At 47.4% G+C, this 10,000-nt stretch overlaps 1 protein-coding gene across 3 annotated transcripts in view; it reads right to left on the reverse strand.

Moving 5' to 3' along the window:
• The window catches only part of LOC307080473 (SRSF protein kinase 2-like), a 44,080-nt gene that overhangs the window by 29,962 nt on the left and 4,118 nt on the right, over nucleotides 1-10,000 (reverse strand). The window contains exon 1 of one of the 3 annotated variants that reach the window (XM_079743178.1): nucleotides 1,302-2,345. The exons of 1 other annotated variant lie outside the window; for it this stretch is intronic. In XM_079743178.1, coding sequence (XP_079599304.1) covers nucleotides 1,302-1,339 — 38 coding nt within the window. In that variant the 5' untranslated portion in view covers nucleotides 1,340-2,345. Of the gene's footprint in view, nucleotides 1-1,301; nucleotides 2,346-10,000 lie in introns of those variants that run through there. One more of the 3 variants, XM_079743179.1, reaches the window with a different exon arrangement.

Genomic DNA, 10,000 nt, shown 5'->3' on the forward strand with positions numbered 1-10,000 from the left:
GTGTGCTCTGCAACAACACACATTTCTACTCCAACCATCCCACTGAGTGTGGTTGCCTTAGCTCTCTACCGAGACACACGGGTCAGGTGCGTGGGCATGGCTTGGGCCCAGAGGCCAGTGTGTTCCGTTGGGTGGTGGCAGTGTTGTCGATGGGTGAGGCTGTAAGGTGTGCCGTGCAGAAGAAGCTGCTGCTGCTGCTGTCTGAGATGCACCCCTGCCCCCTGTGTTGCTGTAGGCGTGTTGTCACTCTTGCTGTGTAAGCTCTTTATCGCAAAGAGACAGGCTGCATGTGTGTGTGTGTGTGTGTGTGTGTGTGGGCGCGTGTGTGTGTGTGTGTGTTTGTGTTGTATGTGTGCATGTTTATAGCTCGTGGGTGTTTTTTTGCATGCTGTGAGTGTTTGAGTCTATATGTTTGTTAATGCAACTGTGTATGTGTTTCTGTGTGGATGTGTGTGTGTGTGTGTGTGTGTGTGTGTGTGCGTAAGCACAGGTAGTATGCATGTGTATGTGCAGGAGTATAGCTACGACTTTTCCTTTTTCCTTGTATACAGAGAATTAGTGAAGGGACTTATGTGTGCATGTGCATGTGTGTGCGTGTGTGTGTGTGTGTGTGTGTGTATGTGTGTGTGTGTGTGTGTGTGTTTGTGCTGCATGCTGCTGCATGTTTGTGTGTTGGTGTGTATTTTTTTGATTGTGTGTGTTTGTGTGTGTATTGTTGTGTGTGTTACTTGCTGTTGCATGTGCGTGTGTGTGTGTGTGTGTTGATGTTTATGCGTGATTGTGTGTGTGTTGCATGCTGCTGTATATGTGTGTGTGTGTGTGTGTGCGTGTGTGTCTGCGTGCATGTGTGTGTACGTTTGTGTGTGTGTGTGTGTGTGTGTGTATGTGTGTGTTTGTTGCATGCTTCTGCATGCGTGTGTGTAATCAGGGATGTTTCCGAATCAGTGTTCTGCGCCATGCAACAACGCGTCCACTGCGATTTTCCCCGCTGGCGGCAGTGACCCAGACAATAGCAGAATGAGAAAACCAGCGATGGACAGACTGTCAGAAACAGAGAGAGACCGAGAGAGAGAGAGGGGGGAAGGTAAATAGGGAGAGAGAGACAGAGAAATAGAGAGAGAGGGAGAAAGGAGAAATGGAGACAGACAGAGAGAATGAGAAGACAGGAGGGAAGCAAAGAGAGAGAGAGAGAGAGAGAGAGAGAGAGAGAGAGAGAGACATTGTAATTCAGAGAGGGAGAGAGACAGAAAGATGAGGTGAAGGAATGGAGGAATCAAAATGCATGCTGGGTATTGCGTTACCTGTCGGGGGACGAGGATTTCTCTGAGTTCACGGACATGAGCGGTGCCTGTTAGCCGCTCGCTGGCCGAGGGTCCGCGCAGAGACGAGAGAACGACCAGACGCCAACACTGCTTCCCCTCTCGCTCTCTCTCTCTTCAATATCTGTTTATATCTCTCTCTCTCTCTCTCTCTCTCTCTCTCTTTCTATCCTCCGCTGTGCAGTCTGATGAGGAAAGGGGAGGGGGTGTCAGGAGGGAGGGAGGGAGGGAGGGGTGTTACTGCCTCCCCTCCTCTGTCTCCTCCTCTGTCTCTCTCTCTCGCTCGCTCCTCGTCGCTCTCTCTCTGCCTCTCTGCCTCTCTCGTCCTCCCGCTCAAAGGAGCGGCGAGGATGGGGGACCGGTGGCCACAAAGGTGAGCTGCGGCGCGGCCGGGGCTGGCCGCAGTCCGCCGCGGGGAGTCGGCGTCGCGCGGGCCCGTGCGTGCGTGCGCGTCTGCACGTGCGCACGGGTGTGCGCCGAGTGCGTGGCGAGTGTGTGCGGCTCCGCGTGTGCGTGAGCGCGCATGTGCGTGTCTGAGAGGAGAGCCGCCGAGACGCGTAAAGTCAGCCAAGATGTCAGCTCCGCTCCGGCTGCTGCCTTCCTTCCTTCCTTCCTCCTTCCCCGCCTTCTCCTCCTCCTCCTCCTGCTGCTGCTCTCTCTCTCTCTCTCTCTCTCTCTCTCTCTCTCTCTCTCTCTCTCTCTCTCTTGGTCCTTAGAGTGGATCCCCTTCAGGTCCTCTCTGTGCTCCTTTGGCGACGCCGGTCCAGTAGAGCGACGATATGAGACACCCACACTGGGTGCAGTGGGTCTTTCTCCCTCTCTCTCTCTCTCCCTCTCTCTCTCTCTTCTCTCTCTCTCTCTCTCTCTCCCTCTCTCTCTCTCTCTTTCTCCTTCTCTGTCTCTCTCTATCTCTCTCTGTCTCTCTCTCTCTTTCTCTCCTTTTTTGCTCTCTGGCTCTCACTCTCTATATATTATGTTCCCTCTCTAGTACTTTCTTTCTCTCTCCATCTCTCTCTCTTTCTCTCTCTGCCTCTGTCTAGCTGACTCTGTCAGGCCTTCTGCAGCTCTGCACAACAACAGAGCCCAGAGCGAGATGGAACGTTCCACTGTCTGCGCAGGCGGAGGGGTGTTCCAGCCTGGCTAAACAGCGAGAGAAACCGGCGCATTTTTCATAAGAGTGGTGCTCTTCACCTCCCCCCTGTCCTGGCATTACATTAGTCACTCCCTCAGTGCCTCAGCCCTCCCCTCTCTCTCCCCTTTCTCTCTCTCTCTCTCTCTCTCTCTCGCTCTCTCTCTCTCTCTCTCTCTCTCTCTCTCTCTCTCTCTCTCTTTCTCTGTGTGTCTCGCTCTCTGTCCCTCTCTCTCTCTCTCTCTCTGTGTCTCGCCCTCTGTCTCTCTCTCTCTCTCTCTCTCTCTCTCTCTCTCTCTCTGTGTGTCTCGCTCTCTGTCTCTCTCTCTCTCGCTCTCTCTCTCTCTCTCTCTCTCTCTCTGTCTCCCCCCCTTCACTGCCTTATTACGACACATCTTGTATCTCAGGGCAACGCCGCACAGATCTGCTCCCCTCCCTCCCCCTCCTTCCCTCCTCATCTGCCATCGTCCTGCCTCCCTTCCTCCCCCTCTTCCCCTTGTTTTGCATGCATGCTATGTGTTAGTGTGCGTCTGCTGTTCACGGCCCCTGCATAAGCCTCCCCCTCATCCTGTTTTCCCCCATTTCTGTGGGAAATGTGTCTTCCCCCCATTCTCTCTCTCTCTCTCTCTCTCCATTTGCTGCCTCTCTATCTCTCTCTCTCCATTTGCTGCCTCTCTCTCTCTCTCTCTCTCTCTCTCCATCTCTCTCTATGCTAGTGTCATGCTATCACTGTCTGGCAGTGCAGATGGATCCGCTTCTACATGAGTGAATGAGAGAGTGATAGAGAGAGAGATAGAGAGAGAGAAAGAGAAAAGAAATAGAGTGCGAGAGAGAGAGAGAGAGAGAGAGAGAGAGAGCGGTAGCCCAAGGATCTACCATGAGGGGGGTCTCTGCTCTGCCTCTCCCTCTGACCTGGTTATGATGATGTATAGCATGTCAGCCTGCATGTGTGTATGTGTGTGCCTGCTCATTGCTGTGCGTTGTTGTGTCTGTGTCCCTACACTCAGCAGGTGTGACAAGAGCGGGGAGTGAAGGAGCATGTAAAACATTCAATCAAAATTGTCGCGAGCTATTAAACCATCAAACTGTATAAATTATAAACACAAATCGAAGGCGTTATTTCCATGTGATGGGCCGACGTGAACGCAACAATGCTGGTCATAGGCTTGAGTCATTGCTGCTGGTGTTTTCCCCCTACCAGTGTGAGATGTAGGTTAGCCTGTCTGAGATGCAGGGTAACGCTAGAAAATGATCTGAGCAGTTAAGGCATGAAACAAGGGCGTGTTTAAGTGTGTGTTTAAGAGGGCTAAGTCAGAGGGAGAAGGGTGATTAGTAGACAGAGGGACAAAAGGCAGGCAGGCGCACCCAACTGGGCACACATGTGCAAATATACACACACATAAGTGCACGAGGCAACACACACTGATCTTACGTAGACACACACAAACTTGTGCACACTCGCACACACATCGAGCAACACAGACTAATCTTACTCAGACACACACACAGACACACACACACACACACATACATACACACACAAACACACACACACATACACACAATGATCCCCTTTCTCTCCTACCTTCCCATCCAGTTCCACTTTCCCACATAAAAGGACTACATTAGACAAACAACACACACACACACACACACACCCACACACACACACACACACACTTCTGTGCAACTATTGTCCTCATTCTTGTGTGAATGTGGGCCAACGAGGGGGGAGGGGGGGGGGGGTGTAAAGTACACATGGGGGTCCTCAGACTGAAGCACAAAGAGATGAGGGGGGGGATTTGGTAGAGAGCAATGCATCCATTACACTTTTTATTCACCGGTCTATGTATATGTGTGTACAGCACGCAGACACAAGACTCCACGTTTCCCTTTGTGCCGTCTCTGAATCCGATATTAACAGCGTGTCACGTGACACTGTATGAAAATGGGCTTTGACTGTCAAATTAGGACCTCGAGAGGGCATAATTGACATGAGGATAATCCATTTGCCACGTATAATGCTGTCAACATTTCTCCAAAAGACAAAGTGTTTCATTGTCTACGGCAATGTCTGAGCCTGGGGTTTGGGAAACGGTCGTACGCCATGTGCTCTAGTTATATTTTAGCTTCATACACTACGTGTTTCTAGCTATGAATCATTGCGCACCTGTATTGACACTACCATAGCTCATTTGCTGTTACATAGTAAAAAGAAGACGTTTATGTATGGATTTCACCACCTGGGGGGGGGGGGGGGGGGGGGGGGGGGGGGGGGTTGACAGAGCACACAAAGGTATGTGGGTTAACCCGCTCCCCCCCTTCCTTGTGGAGAGAAATGGTACGATCCAGAGGCTACCTTTCCATTAACAGACCTTAGAAGTGAGAAGGATGAATTGAATGGACAGGGTACCATACCATCCCTACACAACTCATCGTGGTTACATAAACACACATAAAAAATAAACATGGAATACACACACATTTTGTTACGCATCTTGATATGCTGACAGACTCTATGTATGTCGATTATGGTATGGTGTTTTTTTTAAATTAGTTTAGCAAGTAACGGAAAGCAGGGTGTATGCATGAGGGATGGAAAGGACCAGAATGTAGACAGAGGGGTAGAGGGAAAGTGAGAGTGAGGGGGATAGAGAGAGTGAGGTAGAGAGAAGTGGACAAGGAGACAGAGATAGCGGGTGAGAGAGAGAGGAGAGAGACAGAGAGGAGAGAGAGGGGGGATGGAACAGGAGATAGAGAGAAGTGGACAAGGAGACAGGGACAGAGGGGGAGAGAGAGAAGGAGGGGAGAGAGAGAAGGAGGAGAGAGAGAGGGGGGATCGAGCAGGAGATAGAGAGGGGGGAGAGATGGAGGGAGAGAATGAGACAGAGGGAGAGACTCACAAGCAAATATATTTTGGGAATCAGTATTGAGGCTGCCGGGAGCTATCTTTAAGCGGCCTACTTCTTCACTTGTGCATGGTGGATGCTGGAGAGTGCCGTCACACTAACACACACACACTCACACACACACACCGTTCCAAATGGCCACTGAACACACTCTGACACTATGGACAGATACTCACAGCAGGCAAATGGTGCGCGTGGATGTGTGTGTGTTTGTGTATGTGTATGCAGCAACATTGTTTGTGTCAGCTTCCAGGTCATTGCTGTCTGCAAAGAAAGTGCTGCCACCAAATGGACAACTACACAGACACACTCACACACACACACACACACACACACACACACACACACACACACACACACACACCCACACACACACACACACACACATAAACATATACATACACACACACACACAAACACACACAAACACACACACAAACAAATCGAGTTAGCAATTACCAAATCCAAATGGTTGACTCAAGAGATTTTCTTTAACCTCGAAGATCTGATTGAGTGAGAGATTGAGAGAGAGGGAGCGAGAGAGAGAGAGAGAGAGAGAGAGAGAGCTCTACATATTGATTGACATACTGCTAGCCTCAGGCCTAGCTGAGAGCAGCTCATTGTTTTCCATGCGATCCTTGGAATGACCTACACATAGGAATATAATATATATATGCCCTCCAGCATTATGTAGCACAGACCTTGGATACTACCCCACACACACACACGCGCGCGCGCACACACACACACGCGCACACACAAGCACACACGCACACACAAGCACACACGCACACACAGCAGTATCCGGTCACTCTCAATATAAACAATACCTCTTATTAAAAAGACAAAATCTTTTGCCGTTCCAAAAATAAGACATCCCTGCCCTCTATTGGCCGGGGACAGTATCACACTTCGTGTGAAGAAACAAATAGTTACAACATTGTTATTGTTCCCGGGGCTGGCTGAGCGAAGTAGCGGCAGCGTTGAACAACAGTAGGTTCGTCTCTACACACGATGACATAATGTCCTTGGAATGAACCCGTCGTTCCCAAGGACTCACATCTAATTTGGTGTTGTCAATGGAGTCCAAATGTGATATCGCTGCCAACGAGATGAGCTAAAGATGGATTCTAAGGTATTGGGGGGATAGTCTGAGCCGACAGCCAGGGGCAGACTGCTGATAGAGAACGCACCAGGCAGATAACATTGACTGGGTAGCACATGAACAGGGCTGGTGTTGTCTTGTTGTGTGAATGTGCCTGCATTGTTTCGATTTAGTTTTGGACTGATGCGCTCTTACTAATGTCCCAGTGTCACAGTGAAACAACGTTCTAATTGATTTCTGAACCTCAGAGGGATGGAATAATAGTGTGAATCCCCTCATATTCTATCTTATATTATTAATATTATATTCTACTGTTATATTCTACCCCTGTAGTACTTTTAAAAACTCAGCGCCTAAACTTCCTTCTGATCTACAAGCTATACACACACACCCACACACACACACACACACACACACACACACACACACACACACACACACACACACAGAGAGACACACAGACACACACACACACAGACACACACACACACACAAGCACAGACACACACACACACACACACACACACACACACACCCACACACACAAGCACAGACACACAAACACGTGGCCTGTAAATATGAGGCCTGTGCCTCATGGCAATCCAAGATAACACATGACAGAGAAAAGGGTAAGTAAGAGAAGAGAGGAGTGGAGAGGAGAGGATAACACACAAATACTCAAGTGTATTCCATTCTGACTAAACTCCTTCTTCTTACAATATAACCGTTAATCCATACTTGACTCTTTCAGTTGTTCAGCAGCCCGGACATTGAAAGCACTTCTACCCATTAGTATCAGGGTCAGATCTTAAGTCTATACATTACACCTGCAGCACAGTATATCAGTGCACACGCGCGCACACACACGCACGCACGCGCACACACACACACACACACAGAAAGACACACACACACGCACACACACACACACACACACACACACACACACACGTACTGTATATAAGTAGGAGGGGGGTCACAGTGCGTTGGGGCTTTTGCATGTCGGCACTGGTACGCACACGCACCCACCAGAACGCCCACCCACAACACAACACAACACAACACAACACAACACAACAAAGTAGCCGTCTATGCCACAGCGCCCCGCGCTACAGCAGATGCGGTCACACAGGGAGATTCTGCTGCTGCTGAAGCCAGAAGCACAACGCGCTTTCCCCTGCTCTCTCCCACCAGCGGCCCTGGGCGCTTTCTATTTTCCCCAACTCTTTTCACAAGTCAGAGGGACACGCTACAGAATCCCCTGTTGTTATACAACCGTAGCGCATGAGGGCGGTTGCACACTTTTCACCGTAGACATTTATATAAATAGACAAGCCTATAGGCCTTTGTACACCAACGTCGCGGCCGTATCCTGTAAACAAATGCAGGTAAAGCTGTGTTTTTTCTTGTATTGTAAGCACTATAACGTTTAAGATGTTTTTATTCAATAATTGTTCATTTACTTGGAGCGTTTTTATATTAAATGTATATTAAATTGTTTAATATGAAAAAAATGTCCGTTGAGAAATTATTGAGCTTTTTATCCAGAATTTTTTTTTTTACCGTTTCACAGCAGTCAATACGGCGTCTATGTATATATATGCATTTCAAAGTAGGAAACACAAATGCAGCTCATAATATTTATTTTTGGTCCGTTTGATTTAGATTTGACTGTGCAACAGGTGCACTATAGATATAATTGATGAAGTAAAAATGCAATGTCAATGCTAGGGCTCTAACCGACATAAAAAAAAAACGACCTAGTGTTAAAATAACCGGATCAAAATAACTTGATGACATTTGAAAAGGTTCCATTATAATTCATTGTATATAACAGAACAATTTCTCTTTTGAAGAAAGATGTTTTGCTACAGTTACACAAAAAGGTCAAATTTTGTATATATTTGCTTCAGAAACTGTTGTGACACCATTGCATATAAAAGAAAAAGGTGTTATGTTGTGCAAATTGGTCTGTTCTAGAAGTGATGGTTGAGATAATACTACCGTAGCTACTTACAGTACAGGATTATGTGTAAGTGCTTAAAGCAATGAAACATGCTGTATATATCCAAATCCATACACAGTTCCTCACTATATCTTTGTATAATATAGGTCTATTGCATATGTGGCTCTCACAATTACGCTGCTCTATATTTGGCCACCAGAGGGCAACTTTGAGAGCTCTCCAACTTTTTCAGAACAGTTAATGCCAGTGTTTCCCAAACATAGCGGTATCTTGACATGCATAAGGGGTCGCAGGACCCTATAGACCCCATAATCCATTTTAGCATACATTTTTAAATGTGCTAAGGATAAACCTCCTGTATATTCAATTTGACTGCCTAATGATTTATAACCATGAGCAAAGTACAAGTAATCAATGTAGTAGAGCGATGCGATTACATTCACCGGGGTACAGATATCACCAGTTGATTGAGTTCAAACAATTAGTCTGGAAGCAGATGAACAAAAATTATCTCAACATTTTCAGAGCTAGAAATGGGGTCAGAGTCAAAAAGGTGGGGAACCACTGGTCAATGGTCTCTATCCTACCAATGTTCAGAAGTTGAGTTGTGCCTGACCCCTTGACCTTTACCCTGGGTCTAAGGTGGTCTCGGAGACCATAGCGCTACTTGGGAATTAAATGTGAGACAAAGAATCAGGGAGAGCAAAAATCCTATTTGGACCACCCATTCTCTGAACAAACACAAGGCCCTCACAGTACCCAGTGATTCAAGCACACGGCCGGCTTTCAACCAAATCAATGGACCACATTGGCTGGGATCTGAACCAAAACACTCACCCTGACTCACTGCAATTATCCCACCGGTATAACAAGCACAATATTTGAACAATGGACAATAATTGACCCCAAACCCAAAATCGGGTACATTTGAGTGAACAGTCATATTACATAACAATGAAAGTGTTATATGTGTTGGATGTTTGCTTTATAAGTGTTGCCTGGGCATTTAGCCTGGTTGAGTGTGGGAACAGAAACAGGGTTGTGATCAGCATCTCAAACCAACCAACGTACCTCGGATTCCCTGATAGCATATTGAAATGCGAAGGTGTTTCTCATAAGGGCCTTCAATGCCTTGTTGAGTGGCCTACTTCTAAATTAAATTATTACTCGCCCAGTGAGCTGGCAGAAATATGGCGCTCTTGTACCACAAGGGAGTAGTGATTCCCTCTATAGGCATATCACTCTATATGCACAGATCATAGTCCTAGAGACTGTTGCAGTTCATACAGAGACAACAGAATGCAACCCTTTTTGTTGAACAGTGCATCATCGTGCAAATCAATCATTCTGCATGTAGTGTTTGTATTTTTGTCGTTTCCCAAATAATTCCTTGTTTGATCTACCCACATTTGCATTCTTCATGCAAAGTGTGCGTGAGTGTATGTCCGCGAGTGTATGTGTGTGTGTGTGTGTGTGTGTGTGTTTGTGTGTGTATGTCTGTGTGTGTGTGTGTGTATGAGTTTGTTTGTGTGTGTGTGAGTGTGTGCACGAGTGCGTGCAGGTGTTTCAGTG

The sequence above is a fragment of the Pollachius pollachius genome (assembly GCF_949987615.1).
Source record: "Pollachius pollachius genome assembly, chromosome: 9".
NCBI classification, from domain to species: domain Eukaryota; kingdom Metazoa; phylum Chordata; class Actinopteri; order Gadiformes; family Gadidae; genus Pollachius; species Pollachius pollachius.